The sequence below is a fragment of the Phyllostomus discolor genome, chromosome X (assembly GCF_004126475.2).
Source record: "Phyllostomus discolor isolate MPI-MPIP mPhyDis1 chromosome X, mPhyDis1.pri.v3, whole genome shotgun sequence".
Taxonomy (NCBI): Eukaryota; Metazoa; Chordata; class Mammalia; order Chiroptera; family Phyllostomidae; genus Phyllostomus; species Phyllostomus discolor.
The window spans coordinates 58579982-58600076 of NC_050198.1; the positions used below are offsets into that span (position 1 = coordinate 58579982).

The following is a 20095-nucleotide window of genomic DNA, read 5'->3' on the forward strand; positions in this document are numbered from 1 at the left end:
AAAATTTCTCTCTTCATATTGTTACTGAACAGCAGTTGTGGTCCTGCTGCATGCTGCCACCCTCTAGGCAAAACTCCAGGTTTTGGTGATAAAGAAAAGGAGTATTTATTCAAAAGCTTCACAATTTTGGAATAACATCTTTCCACATGCATTATTCACTTAAGCCCATCAATTAAAGCTAAACTCTTTCATACCTGAGTTCTCCTATCACTTCACCTTGTTAGTTTTTAATAATCTTATTTCTATAGGGTTAGCTTACATTCTAAAACTACAGAAGATGCAAAGCTACACAATTTTGGAAGAATGGCAAGCTTCTGCCTCAGAGGTCGTCCGCTCTAGAATACCCAAAGAAAAATAACCCTGCCACCCTCTGCCAGGCCAGCCTGACCCTAGGCTGCACCTGGAGTTCCTTCGCATCCAAAATACCATCTGTTAGTAAATGCAGGCAGCTGCAGCATGGTCTTGCAGGCATCCCGGAGGAAGAAGGGAGCCTGATAGCCAGAGAGATCCCAAGCCTCCCCATATAAGAGCTCTTCCATTATTTCAAATCTTCTTGCCCATAATTCTATGTGCTCTGGAGGCATTCAGCTTCTCAGCCAATACCATCCTAGACTGTTCACCATTGCCTCAGACAACCTCCTCCTATGGTCCCTCCCTACTCCCTGGTGATCTGATCAGATTTCTCTGTATCAATATGAAATTTATTGGTTTATTTTTACTAAATAGATTTGTATTTTCCATCAGCTACAAGGGAAAGAGTAAATTTCTGAAGAGAACAATCATAACTTTTAAAATGTTTATGGGAAAAATGAAAATACAAATAAATTTTAAGATTTTTGAACTTAAAAGAATGCCATATTTGATTATGTACTTTATATCACTTAGAAATAAGCATTCCTATTGGTTATATAAGATAGCAACTACATTATATGCTATCTTCTTAAAGATTTGAAATGAGATCTTCTAAACAAAATAAGCATGTTTATTACATGAAAAATGTGATGTCAGGAGAGAAGACAGAAGGTATGAGATTTTGTCCATTTCATTCATGTAGTCCAGTCTTCTTTTGATGTATGACACAACTTTTAAGTTTCAAAAATAAATAGTACTCTATTGTCCTGTAAGTAAATGTAGTCACTTAATGTTTCCAAATTTGCCAATTGAGAATGGACCTGCTGAAACATAATGATTGTTTTCAGTATGGAAGAGTAGGAGCTAATTGAAAGTTGGTCAAATATGGCCAAATTAACTTTAATGAGTGAAGGAGAGATAGACAATAAAATAAACCTAACAAGCTAAATGTGTCTCATTGCCAGGGGCTTAGTAAGATGCAATATTCCTCTAAAGAGAGTCTGAGCCTGGCTTTATCTTAACTAAATATAGGAAAATGATAAAAAGTTTACAAGTATTTTCTTTGGCTGATTGGATTATGGCATTGTTTATATTCTTTACATTCTCTGCAAAATCCAAATATGTATAATGACCCTGTATTACATAAAGTGTTTCATTTTAAAATGTTCCTCATAGAAACTTTTAAAACATGAGTGTGAAAAATTAACCACCCTCAAACATTCAATATTTTATAAATTTAACATAATTAAGTTAATAAAATAATTAAATGTATTATTATGTTAGTAAATATCTACTATTCTGGTACTGTGCTAAAAACTGAGCTCCCAGGTGATTAAGACAAAAATGATTGTTGTAAAAGGGCACAGGCTTGCCCTGGCTGGTGGCTCAGATGGTTGGAGAATCATTCTGTACACCAAAAGATTTCAAGTTTGATTCCTGATCAGGGCGCATACCTAGGTTATGGGTTTGATCCTTTGTTAGGGCATGTATGGGATGTTTCTCTCACTCTAAAAAAATCAATAAAAACATATCCTCAGGTTAGGATTAAAAAGAGGACACAGGCTTGCATAGAAATGATACTGCCTATTTTTAAAATAATTTTATAATTATTAGTACTAGATTCATGATTAGTAATATTAATGATAAATTCATGCATTAATAGGATATTTGGATAAATAAAAGCAGCACTGGTTTAAATATATACATTGACTATACGATGCAATCCAAGTTTAGAAATCTTATATTTTGGAAAAGTATATTCATTGTGGAATCAAATTGGGTAATTTAGACCACAACATCTGTGGTGTATAATCATTGTCACTGTTTCTCAGTGCCTTGGTTGTCAAAACTCAGATGCATTAGAATCACCTGAGGAAATGTCAAAACAGTAGTTCATCAGGTGATTCAGGGGTGACAACAGATTGAGAGTTGAGAGTAGGAACTGTCAGTATTTTACACATTTTTCCTAGGTCTCAGGTGGCAAACACAAGACCCGTGGGCTGAATCCGGCTCTCCACCTTGTTTTATCTGGCCTGGCACCTTGCTTCTACCCAGCAGCAGTGCCAAGCTCCTTGCCCCTAGTTAAGGAATAGTTACATTTACACAGTTCTAAAATTACATTCAGCCCTTTGAATGCAACCACAAAGCCTATGTGGCCCCCCAGAGGAAATGAGTTTCACACCCCTGCCCTAGGTTATTACCAGGTAAGTAAGTGGTCTGTGCTTACGTAAATATTGATACATACAACGTTTGAAAATTAGATTTTGGGTTTTTTCTTACCAAGCTCCTTTGAAAATGAAGAGCAATACTTTCCACATAAGTACAGTATTTTGCCGTGTATAATGTGCTCCCATGTATAAGGTGAACCCATGTTTTTGGTCCAAACTTTCAGGAAAAAATATTTTGTTTTAATTTGTTAATTGAATTCTTTACTTATTTATATTTAGAAACAAAACCAATTATTGTATTCCAGGGTATTATGTTGCATATGGATATTGTTATTGCTTTCTAGAGTTACACTTTTAACACATAACCATAAATAAAAGAATTAGAAACATTTACATAGATATGGAATTAGTAGTACTCATGTATAATGCACATCCTTATTTTTCCCTCAAAAATTTGGGCAAAGCTCTGGCTGGTGTAGCTCAGTGGATTGAGCATTGGCCTGTGAACCAAAGGATTGCTGATCTGATTCCCAGTTGCTTGGGTTGCAGGCCAGGTCCCCAGTGAGGGGTATGTGAGAGGCAACCACACACTGATGTTTTTCTCCCTCTCTTTCTCCCTCCCTTCCTCTATGTATAAAAATAAATACATAAAATCTCTAAAGAAATTTGGGCAAAAAAATGCACATTACACATGGCAAAATATGGTACTTTCTTGTCTTTGGCCACTTAATTATAAAGGACAGTTAGGAACAGCACTGAGCTGGGTCCTGTACTCCATTAAATTATCAATCAAAATAATTAATAATTCAATACCTACATTTAATGCCTATTGTGTCAGACACTGCACTAGAAACTGAACTCCAGGATAATTAAGACAAAATCATTGTCTTAAGAAGGGCACACACTCAAACAAACAGTGCTAAATATTTAGTATTGTTTTTAAAAACTTACAAAGCAGTTTCATGTTTTAAGTGTGGTAGGGATAAAAATGGGAAAGGAATATTTCAGCTCTAAAATGTGTCTCCTAATGTAATTTACATATCTCCTGGGCAATTCTATTAAACGTATTGTTCAGGTCTGCCCAGATGCTCTTTTGAGAAAACCCTGGAAGAGTAGAAACATGGGCAATTTAGCCTGTTTGTTTTGGTGTTTTGATGTAGTGCAATCTGGACACACTGGGTTGAGACATATAGATACATCTCCTCAACTAGGTCCCCATGCCTTCATGTCTGAGTTCTCTGAAGAGGAGAGACATAAAAATAAAACCCCAAAGGGGTTATTTTGTTAAGAACCAGTGTTAATACCAAGAACCATGGGAATGTTGTACACCTGATAAACATAACTCTAAAGTGACGATAAAGGCATTTTCCTTCTATAGGGTCAAAGGGGGAGTTAGCTCACCAAGGACTCCAGAGAAATCAGTGACTTTTTGTTACCTTGATGACTCTAGCACATCAGCAACAGGACCCTGCAGAAGAGAAAGTATTCCCAACTGACATGGCAGTAGTCAGGGGAGGAGGAGTACTGCAAAAATTAGAGCAATGACAAGGTAGATCCCACCTATTTTGTTCTCTGGACTTACAAACATTGGTGAAAACTCCTTTCATCTTTTCTTGTACTTGATGGAGGCCAGGATCCTGTTAAATGTTGAGGAGCTGCATAGGAGGTAGCTCAACAGTTCTATACCTTACCTATTCCACTTAGCAGCCTGTAAGGCAAGCATTATACCCCATTTTAGAGAAGACTAACTCTTTAAAAAGAATGTATCTGTAATAAAAGTGATTACTCTTCCAGCTAAGACTGGAAACCATTTAAAGTCTATTCTTTAAATTCATTGAACCAGTGACTCTTATATGTTACCTGTACTATTTCTATTGTGTTGGCCAAAGAGTTTGGCTTTTTCCCCATAAGATGTCTCTAGCAGTGCTTAGTTGTCTTTAACTTCATTGGGAACGAGTTTGTTAGATTTTATTGTGACAGGTGCCATATTACCATGCATTTAAAAAACTTATCAAAATTGGTGAATTTTTGTGTATCCATTTAATATTGAAGATGGAAGAAAATATGCAACATTTTCAGTAGGCTTTATTATTTCAAGAAAGGTAAAAACACAAGTGAAAGAGCAAAAAGATTTGTGCAATGTATGAAGGTGCTGTGACTGATCAAACATGTCAAAAGTGGTTTGCAAAGTTTTGTGGACATTTCTCACTAATGATGCTCCAGTCCAGTAGACCAGTTAAGTTGATAGCGATCCAATTGAGACATTAATTGAGAACACTCAATGTTATACTACATGGGAGATAGCTGGCATAATCAAAATATCCAAATCAATAAAGTTATTGGTGAAAAAATGAAATATGTGCCTTTTATTTTACAGAAAAACAGACTTTTTGGCCAACCCAATACATTCACAGGCTCATTTAATAATTGTTTTCATTACTTCTAATACTCAATAAATAGGAGAAAGTCACATATTATCCAACCACAGAGAAATGTGCCCCTATTAACATATTAGGGAATTTTATTTTAGATTTTTGGGGGATGGTACTCATATATACAGGGTGGGGCAAAAGTAGGTTTACAGTTGTTCATATGGAAAATAATACAATCATCAATAATATAAGAATAAATTGTGTTCCATGTACTCACAAGTGTATACCTACTTTTGCCCCACCCTGTATATATATATATATATATTTTAATGAGACAATAAATGTATAGGTTGCTTTTTCATTGCTTTATTAACTTTACATTTTTCCATGCAAATGGGTGAAACTACTGTTGACAGAAACTTAAGACTGTGTGCCAAGGCAATCTCCAACTAGAAGTTGGTAACACAGAACCCACTTGACACATGGAAATTACATATGGTTCACAGCAAATAGATCAGTAAAGGCATACCAGGAAATGCAAGGAAAAAGAAAACAGTGGAAATCACAGTATTAATCTCATGGAAAATGACAGGAATCAGGGCATAAGGCAAAATTCATCATGATGGTCATGGTGATTAGAGAGCTCCCCCATAAGGATACGCAGACAATTCCTTAACTGCAGCTCCCTAAGTTTTCTCCTGATTTCTCTCATCTCCTCCATGAACATTTCCATATCATCTATATCTCCACCCATGCCATCATTGACCTGCCGATTGGGTATGGCCCATTGGAAGTTAGGGGCTAGTCGGCGAGCCTGTCCCCGTCTATTATTTCCTGCAGGCTGGTGGCCTTCGCCTCTTTCCAAAGGGCGGTCTTCCTCTCCATTCTGCATGCGCTGCTCCATTTCTTCGTTTTCGTGGTGCATATTTGCCATGATGATATTTTTTCCTCCTTGTTTTCCTTTGAACACAAGTAAGACAAAGGCAAGGGCAGACTGAATGCTGGGTGCACTGACCAGTAGGATTCAGACCCCCTCCCCCATATGAAAGGTTTTTTAAGTTTCACTTTTTTCCCACCTTAGGAGATTTGTGCGCCCTCTAGGGGGCCTCCATTTCCAGCCCCTCCCTCCAGCTCTCTTTTTCCGTCCCTCCGCCAAAGCCCACCATTTTTTTTTTCCCTTCCCAGGATTCTTTCCCAGAGCTCAGCAGAAAAACGAAATGGAGGACTGGGGACGGGGAATGGGGAATGGAGGACTTGGGAGGGCGTCTCAGACTAGTCTCTGCACAATGCCCCCCCCCCCCCCACTGTCTCCCGCACCCACCTGGGCCTATCCTTGCTGTCTGCTCCTTTTCCTGATTCCCACCACGAGTGCGCTGCAGCCACACTTGGACCAGCAGACCTACAGAGGGCCGAGAGGTGGAAGCCGAGCCGCTGGCGGTGAGCGCTCCGCACCCACCCGCCACCGCCCTCCCCTTCCTGACCCTCCCCGGGCCTCTTTCTCTCGGTTCACCATTTTCCTACAGGAGCTCGGGGATGATTTCCCATCGCTGAGTCGCTCTGCTACCCTCCCTAGGATCCTGCTGCCCCAGCACCCGCACCCCAAGGGGTCACTATTTACTACCCTAAGAATGCCGGGAGTGGAGAAAGCTAGCAGGGACTGCTGCACTGATCCCCGGCCAGCTGCCGCCCTGGCCTCCGCGCGGGGCCAGGGCCCTTACCTGCTCCGCTTTTACGGGCCCGACGCCAGGCCGCAGTGCGCAGGACAGCGGGGAGCTGGTACCCAGAAGGGAGTGACAACTGCACCGAACGCTACGACGCTCTGCAGCTCCCGGTCACGTGAGGCCCCGCGTCATCAACCAGCTCACCCCCCCCCCCAACTCCCTGGCCACTGGAGCGCGCGCCCCCTCACCCACCTCATCCACAGTCACATACAACCCCCTCCGCGGGACTGTGCTGTGGTCCCCAGTTTGCACCGCCCTGTAACTCATGTTGGTCCTCTCTAATCTGAGGGCCCACAAGTGGCATCACCTTACTGGTAATGGAGTTTGCCCTTCTCTGTTTACCTAAGAGGTTCTGCAACACCCTCCACCCCTCCCATTCCCGCCCAAGGCCTCGGTTTTGGCGTTTTCTATTTCCTCTTCTCATTGGCCACTTCCCCTCACCCCTGACCCCAACCTCTCCCTCCACTCACACACTGTACACACCCTGCACAAGCACAGCCACCATTTCCCAACTGCTTCCCTGAATTCATTACCTTCTAGGAAATTTAGAATGAGGACGAGGGTGGGGAAGTAGCAGAGGACTTGTCACAGAGGCAAAAAGTTAACATGAGCTGTATATATCCTTACCAATAATTTTTTTCTTTATTTCCCTTTAAAAAACTCAGCATACCTTAAAAAATTATGAGAATTCATTTTTTAAACATATGCTTCATCCTGCGGAATGAAATAGCCTCATTGTTTGATTAGGTTCACCAGTACCACACAGAAAATATTTTCTCTGGCTCCACACAACATCAAATCACTTTTGAAATATGCTAGCTTGTTTCAAAATTTCATTGTGCAAGGAGGGAGGCACCTTCCTGAACACAGCTGGTGTTTTCAAAATAATCTGTAAAGTAAATATTTCAGGAAGAAGTCCTGTTGCTAGATCTTGGGTATTTTATATAAATTTATGTGATGTTTTTAATACCACAGTCTTTGGAGAAAATGAGCCTTTTAATTTTCTTCTTTTCTTTCCAAACCTTTCAAACCACCCCTACAAGTATCTCCTTAGAATGATGTCAGAGGTTAAGTACATAATATGCAGAAGTCAGTGCCAAAGCCATATGCCTTTTGATGTGAAAGTTTCAAAAATATTAAAAATAAGCAGGGGGTAAGTGAAGCAACTAACTTGAGACAGAAACTCACTTAAGTGTAAATATTCCTTTCTTCAACTTGAGATAGCTAAAAAATTATCACAGCTAGAAAATACAGATGTCTTTAGCAAAATGGCCTCTTATTTAAAAAATATTTAGTAAGTGTTGCTTGCAATAAAGGAACCAAAAGAGATATATGCACTAAAGCAAGACAAGCCAGACAAATGCTTACTGCCTCTAGATTTGGCTCAAAACTCCTATGTAATCTACTATCCAGCTAGACTAGCTTGGACATTAAATGAAAGAAGAGTATATGCCTAGTGTATCTGTATTTTGAGATTTTGGAGATATATAATGTGTGTGTGTGTGTGTGTGTGTAGTGTGTGTGCACAGAAAAAGTCCAACCATTGTTAATATAATGAGAATGGTTTGTGTGACATCATGTAACCCAGCAGCCAAGGAGAGTAGACTGGAATGCACATGTGTGAATAATGACAACTTCACTGTACTAGTCAGAGGGGGCAGTAGAAAATGTTGAGTGAGCATGTGTACTGTGTGGTTGTTGCATTCAAAATGATCGAGTAAGTAGAGCAATGAATCTGCATCAAATTTTACCCTAAGATTGAACATTCTGCCACAGAAACTATTTGGATAATTCAGAAGTCCACAGCTATGGGCAACCGGTGACTGGCAGCTTCATCAAGACAATGCACCCACTCATGTGTCACATCTCATGCAGAGGTTTTTGCGAAGCATCAAATCACCCAGATGACTCAGCCCCCTGCAGCCCAGATTTGGCACCCTGCAACTTCTGGCTTTTCCCAAAACTAAAGTCACCTTTCAAAGGGAAGAGATTTTGGACTATCAATGAGATTCACAAAATAGGACGGGGCAGGTGATGGTGATTGGGAGAACTGTGTGAGGTCTCAAGGTGCCTACTTTGAAGGGGACCGAGGCATCATTGTCATATGTAGAATGTTTCTTGTATCTTGTATCTTCATCCATAAATGTCTATTTTTCATATTACATGGTTGGAGACCTTCTGGACAGACCTTGTATAAAAACTTGGTTGTTATACCCTGGCTGGTGTGGCTCAGTGGATTGAGTGTCAGCCTGAGAACCAAAGGGTTGCCATTTTGATTCCCAATCAGGACACATGCCTGGTTTGTGGGCCAGGTCCCTACTAGGGGTGTGTGAGAGACAACCACACATTGATGTTTCTCTCCCTCTATTTCTCCCTCCTTTCCCCTCTGTCTAAAAACAAATAAATAAACAAATCTTAAAAAATAATTCAAGAATAGTCTAGTAGTGAGAAGGAGAGACTGGGCTCACATTTTGGGAAGTACAGTGTTTGTAAAAGGAACTTATTCCCCTCTCCTCATCTCCTGTAACTATGGTAGATAGTCATACTTGATTGGTTCCCTTCCCCAAAGCTAAGGGAGTGATATCCTAAAAGCGTTGTACATAAAGTTTAGGAATATCTACAAGATGGTAATTTCTCACTATTGTGCTAGATATCTGCTTCATCACTGGGATTTTGAGCTACCTAGATGGTATAGGAACCTGAAAAGAACATTTTTGCAGAAATGATGTGGTGGTGTGGCCAGGTGAAAAAAAGAGCTAGAATTAACTCCTTATCAAAATTCCCAATTCTGGAGGCATGAAAAAGAAATCCTACCATGGCTACAGGCTCTAGAATTGTTGCTGGGGAGAGGGGAATTATTGAGATACAGGCTCACCAGAATCTGTTACAGAGTAGGGCAAAGAGGTCTATAAATCACATGAATGCTATGTGAGGTTCATCAGTTGGGAGTGAAATGTAAAATATGGCTCAATCTTCAAATATGCTACTGAAATCTAAGGGAGCTGCATGGGTGTGAATCCTTATCAGAAGGCTCTATAGAAATCAACCTTGAGCCACAGTGATGATTAATCACGTGGGAATAGCAATATTACCCTAAGTAGTCAAGTAAAGAGTGTGTTTTCATTCCTCTCCAAACACTCAAACCATCTGAGTAAACACTGGAAAGGAGGGAGTGATGGTTAATTTTATGTCCAGTTGGCCATGGGATGCCCATATATCTAGTTAAACATTTCTGGATGTATCTGTGAGGGTGTTTCTGGAAAAGCTTAGCATTTGAATTGGTGAACTGAGTAAGCAAATGGCTCTCAGATGATGGGCACCATCCAATGCATTGATGGCCTGAATATAACAGAAGGGTAGAGGAAGACTGTATTCACTTTCTACCAGACCGGTTGAGCTGGGTTGTTGATCTTCTCCTGTTTTGGTGTTCCTGGTTTTCTGGACTTCTAATTCAGACTGCCATCTACATACCGCTCTCCAGCTCTTAGACCTTTGAACTATACCACTGGCTTTACTGGCTGTCCAACTTGCAGGCAGCACACTGAAAATTCCCAGCCTCCATAATTTTTTTTTGTGAACTAAGACCTTGCCTGTCTGTCTGTCTGTCTGTCTGTGTATCCATCTATCCATCCATCTCTACCTACCTTGTGTGAGTATGTTTATACACATTGCCTGTAAAATCAAAGTAAATACACTAACATTTTATTTATAATTTCTTTTGTCTCTTGTGGTGATGAGTGATAGGCCAAAATCATAAATCTTCTGATTTACACTTTTTACATATTTCAAATAGTCTACAAAAATTATGTAGACATGAGAATATGCAAGAAATTATTTTTAAAGACTAGTAAAACTGACCATTTTTATGTGTTGGTAGTACAGATGGTTCTTATTTATCTCTAATAAAGAGTAAATTCTCCCTCATACACACACAAATAAACACACACACACACACACACACACACACATCTTTTCCCTTTCTCTCTTCCTTCTTCCTCCTTTACATTCCTACTACATCTCCTGAATCAGGAACTACATTTGCTATGATGAATCTCAGACTCAGGCATTAGCAGCATAACAGTATCTTGTGCTACATTTTACACTTAGAAACCTATACCTGGTGACTTGGTGACCCTGTTCCTCCCTCATCCACTCCCATTTAGTTGTCTTCATCTTTAAAATTAAAGATGCATTTCTGATGCTATTCCTCAGGTGGTGATTATCTCTGTCTTCCAACTTATCCAAGGAAAATGTGTTCTTTTTGCAAGTAGAAGGAAAAGTCATTAATTATTTTTCTTTTAAATTCAGATTATGAGATAGAATGTACAGACTTATTCTAGTTTTCTTAAACATAAATGGAGATGAAAATAAAGCAAAATAGCAGTTAATAAATGCAGATATGTGACAGGCATTGTTGTATATGTATATTCATTATTGCATTTTATCCTTCTCCAAATTCTTTGAAGTGGATGCTAAGATTATTCCTCATTTTACACACCAGAGAATTTCAGGACAGTGAGGCTGAGAAAAAAAAAAGAAGTGGTAGAGTAGGAATTCAAACACATTTGTTCTTTTTCCTAAGTCCATGTTCTTAACATCTACTCAATTAATAAATGCCCCAATATATATTTTATTAATTATTTTATCCATTTATTGTCTGAGCCCATTTTTTCTGTGCTAGGCCTTGCCTGCCCTTCCCACATCTCAATCTCAGTACCATATTTAGGAGCTTTGAGTCCCAAGATATAACTCTTTCCACTTAATAAAATTATAAGAAATACACTTTGAGTTCAATGGTAATTTATTGAGCATCTACTATGTGCCAGGAAGGGCCCTAGAGATATAAGGAGAACAAAGCAGATACAGCCTTCATATTCTTATAGAGCTCATGGTTTAATGGAAGGAAACCAGAAGGAGCATGTGGTAAGTACCAAGGGGCACCTGGAGCACTGAGTAAGAAGACTTAATTCAGTTGTCAGTGAAGTCTTCCAGGAAAAAGTAATGTCTAGGAAATTAATTTCTGGTAGACAGAGGGAAGAGCTTTGTGGATCTGATCTCCAGTGACATAGGTAAAAATTATATTTTAAAAAATTTAAAGCCTCTGGAAATGGTCTTAAGGGCATACATCAAGTGAAGAAATACCTATTCAAGAAGATGTATGGCCCTAGCTAGTGTGGCTCAGTGGATTGAGTGCCAGCCTGTGAACCAAAGGGTCACCAGTTCAATTCTCAGTCAGGGCACATGCCTTGGTTGAGGGCCAGGTCCCCAGTAGGGGGTATTTGAGAGGCAACCACACCCCCTTTCTCTCCCTCTCTTTCTCCTTCCCTTCCTCTCTCTCTAAAAATAAATAAAGTACAATCTTTTTAAAAATAAAGGATTAGAAATAATATATGTTCTCTGACAACAAAGGACTAAAAATTCATATCAATAATAGAAAAAAATAAGAACCTCACTAATATTAGGAAATTAAGTAAAACAAATAGACAATGCATCAAAGAAAAAAATTAAAATGGAAATCAGAATATACTTTGAAGTGAATGAAAATGAAACACAACATATAGCATACCAAAATTTATGGGATAGACCTTTGTTAGGTTGAAGCACAACTTATGGGATCAAGCTAAACTTACACTAAGAGGGAAAGTTAATACCTGTAAATGCCTGTACTGAAAAAGATGAAAGATCTTAACTCAATATCCTAACTTTTCACCTAAGATACTGAGTGAAAAGTAAACTAACCATAAAGAAAATGGAAAGAAGGAAATAATAGTAAGAGCAGAAATTAGTGAAATACATAATGGAAAGAGATTAGAGAAAATTAGTGAAACCAAAGTTGGTTCTTTGAAAAAATCAACAATATTGACAAAACTTTAGGCAGATTGATGGATGGAACTGACGAGCATTATGCTAAGTGGAATAAGCCAGGAGGTGAAAGACAAATATTCTATGATCTCACCTATAAGTGAAACCTAATCAACAAAACAAACAAATGAGCAAATGAGCACCAGAGACTTGGAAATAAAGAACAAACTGACAGTGACCAGAGGGGATGGGAAAGGGGGATAACAGAGGAAAGAAGAGTAAGTGTCAAGTTAAGGAATATAAATAGAGGACTCGTGGGCATGGGCAATGGGGGATTTGACTGTTGGAGTGGGGGGGTGGGATAGTGGAGAGCAATGGGGCAAAAGACAGGACAACTGTAACTGAAAAACAATAAAAAAGAAACCTGAAACACTAATTCAAAAAATACATGCACCCCTATGTTCATTGCAGCATTATTTACAATAACCAAGATTTGGAAGTATCCCAAGTGTCCATCAGTAGATGAGAAGATGAAAAAGCTGTGGTACATTTACACAATGGAATACTACTTGGCCTTAAAAAAAGAAGAAAATCTTACTTCGTGACAGCATGGATGGACCTGGACGGCATTATGCTAAGTGATATAAGCCAGTCAGAGGAAGACAAGTACCATATGATTTCATTCATATGTGGAATCTAATGAACAAAACAAAGTAACAAACGAAATAGAAACAGACTATAGATGGAGAACAGAATGACAGCATTCAGAGGGGAGAGTGAGTGCAGGGCTCGGTGAAAAATGTGAAGTGATTAAGCAAAAAAAAAAAAAAAAACCCTCATAGACACAGACAACAGTATGGCAATTACCAGAGGGAAAGGGGGTTGGGGGGCAGAAGAGAGTATAGGGGGGATAAATGGTGATGGAAGGAGACTTGACTTGGAGTGGTGAACACACAATACAATATATAGATGATGTATCATAGAATTGTACACCTGAAACCCATATAATTTTATTAACCAATGTCATCCTAATAAATCCAATAAAAATAAACACTTAGAATATTAAAAATAATAGAATAAATTTCTTAAAAAGAATTAACATCTATTATGGGTATGATAAGGAGTTATTCAGGCTGAGTGTGCAAAGAGTGGTTGAGAGAATGTTTCAGGTGTGGATAAATGTGGGAACAAAGACCAGGACTTGAAAGAGCATGAGCTTTGAGGAGGTGGTGGGAATTCATTCAGCACAACAGTGTTTTTGTTGTTGATACTACTTATTAAACACCAACTGTTGCAGAGTAGAGATTAAGAGCAAGGGCTTTGACCTTAGGCAAGCATTCCATTTAATAAATTGTTGGCCTTAGACAAGACAAGTTCTCAATGCTTCACTTTCCTTTTCTATTAAATAGTAGGTTAGTGACATAAGATCTTAAAAAGAACTGAGTTTATAGAAGGTAAGAAGTCCAAAAATCTATTCATACAGTTACAATGCAAGGGTAATAGAATTATCCATTAGGATAAAAATTTAAAAAAATAGTTATTTCTTAATCAGATAGCAGGAGGCCTGGATATCAAAGTAAGATATCAAAATGCCACTTAAGAAAATGTGATTCTTTCTCTTAGTGAGCTAAAAGGCTTCATGTTATTTGTAGGTATGTGTATGCATGGGTGTGTATATATTGCACTGTACCTCCTGTCCTTCATTTTTCCTTTATTGACACATGGTAAACATATTGTACATATGGATCTAACTCATTCCTTTAAGCAGATTCTTAACTCACACTATACCAAAAATATTAAAGAAGATTCAGGAAAAATATTTGAATAGACATTTCTCAAAGAAAGACATAAAAATGGCCAATAAGTACACAAAAATATGCTCCATATCCAACCAAATTATCCATCAAATGATGCAACTGTTTTTGCTAAGGCTTTTGCAAAATGCTGTTGTCAGAATATCAGATACGTATCTATCTGCTTTTGGATACTGTTACCTGTGAGTGATCCTCCTCAAACTTTACCCTAACCTTGAACTTTTCTTGCAGAAGGAACAGACCAGCTTTTCTCTTAGCTTTTGTTTTTTCATTCTGTAGAAGGAGCAGTGATATAGGGGATCTGGGCTTATTTTCAAACGCACACACTTTCCTGTCAGTTTATTGTGCAAAATTTTGCATAAGATTACTCCTGTCTTTAGCATCATGGTAAATTCATTGGTATTGTTCCTCTACTTCTTTTATTTTATGCATCAGGGTAGCTATGTGTTTCTGTAACTTTCAAGTTCTTCATAGACTATTTACTTTTGGTTGATGTTTTCATTCAGTTATTTAGGATTCATTCAAAATCCTATGTATTTAAGTAAAAACTGGAGAGAGTTACACATGCCCTACACTCTACAGTGTAATGAATTATTTGCTTTATTTAACTTGGAACTGGAAGTCAAAATTTGTAATATTAAGAAATGTTTGCCATTCACATTAAGGTTTATTGCACAGAGAGACTTATTGCCAGAGGCAATTTGCCTTGGGTCCTGAGTATCCGTGCATGTTATAATTAAGTGCACCAAGGGGTAAACCCTGGTATCTCTTTATACAGGTAAGCCGTTTCTCACAGTTGTTTTCAACAAGCAACTTGAGGGATGAGGTAATGTTTTTCACTGGACAAAGAACAAACTTGCTTCTGTTTACTAAAAAAGTGGTGAATTCTCCAAACTCAGGGTTTCTTTCTGCAACATAATGCACTGTATGTGCATGCATCTATAATGGGCCCTGTGTTACTGTGGAACCTGCAGACCATGGATAAGTGATACAAACTAGTATGAAACACTAGCTAGTACTTTTGCCATGAGTAATAATGTCCTTTGTCTCTGACTGGCATTCTAGTGTCTTCTGCCATTATCTATTAACCAGTAGCAGTTAACCTGTTAAAGTATATGTAGGGTAAAACCTTAGACTGCACAGTTTTTGACAGATGTTTCCAGATATTATCCCTAAATGAATTATGCTAAGGCAATGTTTCCAACCAGGATGATTTTTGCCATATTGGTATACCACCTATGCTATTAATATTGTGTTCTACTTTATTATTGTCTTCAAAGTCACTCACTTATTTAATATGAATACTTTTTTGAAAAAGAAAATTTACAATACTACCCTAACTCTAAACTATCATCATTTGCCTTACACAGAGAGTGTTCGCTAATACACATTCAAATAAATACAAGGATATTACAATTTAATATTTGTAGCCCTGGCCAGTGTGGCTTAGTTGGTTGGAATACACCAAAAGGTCATGGGTTCAATTCCTGGTCAGGTCACACATCTAGTTTGTGAGTTAGATCAACAATCTGTTTGTCTGTCTCTCTTCCTCTCTCTCTCTAAAAGCAATGAAAAAATGTCTTCAGACATTTATAGACAGGATGGGTTCATCCTGTCTGAAAAACTGCCACAGTGAGCCCCTGGACCCTCATTTCACTCCAGCTGGAATGCAGCCAGAGCAGCAACCATCAGGCTGTTGCAAATTTGAAGAACACTCTGGAGACATGAATTGCCCCTCAAAAAAGCATCACGGAGGAAAAAGAAAATAACACAACTGTGAGCCAGATACATATATAGATATGCAGATTAAGATATAGATATAGTTATACCATTCTACATAGTACTTTCATGTTTCCAAATAAGGATGGGAATATCTCCAAATCTGACTTTAATATTCCTTTACAATTTACACATATCTAAGGGTACATGTTGAACTGGTGAAGTGGGCTTGCCACCAGTTTTCTGGAAGATATCATTCACCTTAAGGAAATAAGAGTCAAGAAGATAAAACCATAATATTTAGACTCAGAGAAAGCATAATGTCTGTTACTCAGACTTCTCATCTGGTCCAAACCCCAAACAGACCCATTATGTCTGACTTTGATGGGCAAGAAGGGGTCCATGATTAAAATCCCAGGTGTCAAGGTATCTATATCATGACCCAAGTGGTCCTGCATGTCTGTCTAAATTGAAAAGATAGGCATTCTTCCACATCTGCAGAGGTCAGTCTGGTTCAGCCTACTGAATAAATGTATTGTGTTTCACTACTTGAGAATCCCAAAGTATCATCAGCAGTAGAGGCCTGAAAAGTACAGAACCTGGATGAAAGGGCAGTAATAGCCAATATATATGGTAGTATCAAGGTGGGGAGGATGGGCAGTTAGGCAGGTACAGCAGGAGAGGAACATAAAAGTGGTACAACTCTAACAGTTGGCCTGGATTTGTTCTTAAGCATAGGTGAGGACTTTCTCTACCTTCCCAAATAGTTGAAACAAATCTTTTGGGAGTTGGGATCCTGCAGGGGCAGATGGGTTAAAAAACCTGTCAGATAAAGCTTAGTGATTACCATATTTGGTCCTCACAAGGCCCCTTAGAGATCATTATTTTCTCTATTTCACAGGTATCCTATCAACAGATATAAAACATCCCAGTGCCTCTAGAAATAAATTGATAAGTGCTAGTGATTATTTATTTTTGTTATAAAACTTTTATTATTTTAACAATGCACATACATTCTAAGAATAAGGAAAAATACAAGTAAGCAGAATTTTAAAAAACACTCATAATCTTGCCACTTAACATACATTTCTGTCTTTTATCCCTCACATGTTTTTCTGTGCATATATTTCACATACAAATGTACCCTTTCCTTTTAAAAATATGATATTCACATATTCCTTAGTAACATTTTTTTTTCATTTTGTATCCTGTCAGGAACCTCTTTTTGTACAAACGAGTAAAGCTCTCTCTCCTATTAAAATGCAGACACTTAAAGATTTGTTCAAAATATGATAAACAATGAGATGTAGAAGCAAGAGAAGAATCTAAAAACCACTATTATAGCAACACCTTAAAAGTAGAAAAATGAACAAAGGTTTATCAGGAAAATGCAAATCCAAAGAAAGCTATATGGCAATGTTAATATTAGAAAAAAATAAAAATCAAGGTAGCTTACATTAAATAGGGGTAAGGGTGGTTTCGATTAATCTTCCAACGCATCACTGTGAGTTTGTTTCTTACTCTCCTTATCTCATCTAATTCATTTACTTCTCTAACCATATCATCCTTGCTTAAATGCCTATTGTGTATATCTTCTTTAAATTCCTGGAGAGACTGAATCAGCTTTTCTCTAAGTGTTCCTTCTGTTTTTTCCTCCTCCTTTGGCTCTTCCTCCTCCTCTGGCTTTTCCTCAGATTTTGGCTCTTCCTCAGGCTTTGGTTCACTTTCATTTTCTGGTTTTCCTTCAATTTTTTGACAGGGTTTCATCTTGTGCCTGTCCTCTTCCTTCCTTTCCTCTTTTCTTTTTTCTCTTCCCTTCTTTTTCTCCTGCTTATTTTTCTTTGAATATAATTGCTTCTAGGAAGCAAGGAGATAGTAGGTCAAAAGCTTGGTGACTGGGCCCGTGCTCTGGGCAGAGATCTCAGTATTTACTTTTTCTGTTTGTTTATGAGCTATCATCCAATATCTTCCACCCAGGAGACTCATTCAGCAACCAGGGCTTCCCTGAGCCCGCCCCTCTTACCTGCATTTCCCATCGCCTCACCTCTCTGTTGCTACTCCCTCCAGCCATTTCCAAGGCCCTCCTCAACCACTTACTGCACAGGACATAACACAAGACCCTCCAAGAACAGAGTAGTCTGAAAGCAGGGCTGGGGAGGTGAGGAAGAGTGGGGCCCACACCTCAGTCTCGCCCTTACTCGCCCACCTCCACCCTAGGCTTCTTTATATTACCCTCACCTACCAGTACTGATCCGGTCAGTTTCTTGTCTTTTCTAGTGGTTGTGTAGTATAGTGGACAACATATCTGCAGATCTGCGGACAAATGGGAAGCGGGAGGGGAAGGAATGGGAGAGGGAGGAGGGAGTGGAGGAGTGGAGGTGGAGCAAATGCTTGGTGACCAGCAACACGCACTTTTTCCCTCATTAAGGTTTTGGTTATGGAAACTTTCTCACCTCTGTTCCCCCCAGTTATTCCCCTCTCCACAGTGTAAGTGAGCTTGAATTTCCCATCAGATAGGTAGTAGGAAAAGCAGGTTATTTCTGAACTATCGTTAAGACTGAAGCAGGGGTTGGGGAAAGGGTGGGTGTTGGGTATGTGGTCTGGGAAGGCAGAGGATGATTATTTTAAAATTACCACACATCTCCCTGTCTTTCTCCCCAGACCCTTAGTGCCCCCATTTCCAAAAGGTCATAATTTCCTGCAGACGTGGAGGTGGGAGGTGGAGAGGTGATTGGACCAGGTCCCTGCCCTAGGCCACCCCCACCCTGGATATTTTGACACCAACCTGCAAAATTCTGGCCAATTGACTCCTTTGCCTTCCCTGGCCTCAGGCATCGGCCATCGAGCTACAGAAGGAAGCTGGTACCCAGGCAGGAACAAGAAGCAGACTAGCAGGACTTTTGTACACGTCGACTCTTGATCATGTGAGATGTACGTCACCAGTGAGCTCAGGTCCCTAATTTCCACTCTCACCAAAAGCGCGACACAAGTAAGCCTGCTCTGGGTCCCTCCCCCTTGTAGATCCTGTCAGGCTTTTTTTGTTTTTGAGTATCCCAAGGGGAAATTTTTCATTTGCCTTTCTCTGGTTACAAGGAGGGGCTGCATCTTTTTCTGGAGCTACTAAACTTTTCTACTTCTTTCCAGAATTCTCTTCCTGCCTTCTGCTGCTAGCATTAAGAATTCCTACAGCTGTCGCCCCACCCCCAGCCTCCATTTCATCTGCAATCCGGTCCTTGGTTGTTGCTGTTGTGAGGGTGTGTAGGTTTGGCATTGGGTTGTAAAAATAAAAATCCTGGGACAGGAATGAGATTTTTTTATTCTAGTTTTTACTTTGTTCTTAAAACACACACATACACACACACTATATACACACACACACACACACAATATACACACATACACACACATCTCTTTTAGTCAGGAAAGGCAAAGATAAAATTACTTTAGTTAACTAGTACAAATTGGCAGTTACAAAATAGTCAAGGAACATAAAGTGTAACATAAGGGAATATAGTCAATAATATTGTAATAACCATGTGTGGTGCCAAGTGGGTACTAGACTTATGGGGGGGGGGGCTAACTTTGTAAGTTACATACATATATAACCAGTATGATGTACACCTTAAACTAATATAATATTGAATCCCTACAGTAATTGAAAAAATAAAAAAAATATATTTAAAAAGAAGACGCTATGGTCATCTCAGAATAAAACCTCAAGCCACCCAGACTACATTTTCAGAATCAGGCTCACCAGAGAAACAACAATAGAAGGGTATTCCTACTTACTTGGAAAGGGTCACATAATGTGGGGACTTGAAGTTTTGATCTTGGTGTTAGCAGGAATCAAGAAACTTGGAGAAAAGCTCACTAAAGCATACTCAGGAACAAATCAACTTATGACATTTAAGGGAAAGAATCCATACTTGTAAACTTTATCAAAGGACACATTCTCTTAAGCTCTATCTTTTGGAATTCAGTATTTTTATCACACTTGCAAATGATGGGATTGGTGACAGCAGACACATGTTCCTGTATTGCCTAGCCAAATCATTTTGCTACTTTGGGTGCTTGGGCTCTTTTATTGGTAGAAATCAATGAGACTAATAAACAGGTTTCAAATATTAAAAAATGAGTTAATGCATGTG

General features: G+C 38.9%; 2 protein-coding genes across 7 annotated transcripts in view; both read right to left on the reverse strand.

Annotated features, from left to right (window-relative positions):
* Window positions 1-5238: 5238 nt before the first annotated feature.
* BEX3 (brain expressed X-linked 3) overlaps window positions 5239-20095 on the reverse strand; it is a 130145-nt gene continuing 115288 nt past the window's right edge. The window contains exons 1-3 of one of the 2 annotated variants that reach the window (XM_036016594.1): window positions 6610-6765; window positions 6213-6290; window positions 5239-5851 (exon numbers count right to left, since the gene is read on the reverse strand). In XM_036016594.1, coding sequence (XP_035872487.1) covers window positions 5487-5825 — 339 coding nt within the window. In that variant the 5' untranslated portion in view covers window positions 5826-5851; window positions 6213-6290; window positions 6610-6765 and the 3' untranslated portion in view covers window positions 5239-5486. Of the gene's footprint in view, window positions 5852-6212; window positions 6291-6609; window positions 6766-20095 lie in introns of those variants that run through there. The other variant, XM_036016595.1, reaches the window with a different exon arrangement.
* On the reverse strand, window positions 17152-18847 carry TCEAL9 (transcription elongation factor A like 9). 5 transcript variants are annotated; one of them, XM_036016597.1, is made up of 3 exons: window positions 18733-18847; window positions 18190-18260; window positions 17152-17801 (listed from the first exon to the last, which is right to left on the reverse strand). In XM_036016597.1, exon 3 carries the CDS (start codon window positions 17712-17714, stop codon window positions 17400-17402), a length of 315 nt encoding a protein of 104 aa, XP_035872490.1. In that variant the 5' UTR covers window positions 17715-17801; window positions 18190-18260; window positions 18733-18847; the 3' UTR covers window positions 17152-17399. The 5 variants fall into 5 exon arrangements, with proteins under 5 accessions (XP_035872490.1, XP_035872489.1, XP_035872492.1 ...); XM_036016596.1 differs by having other exon boundaries at window positions 17152-17804; XM_036016599.1 differs by having other exon boundaries at window positions 18190-18252; window positions 18733-18840.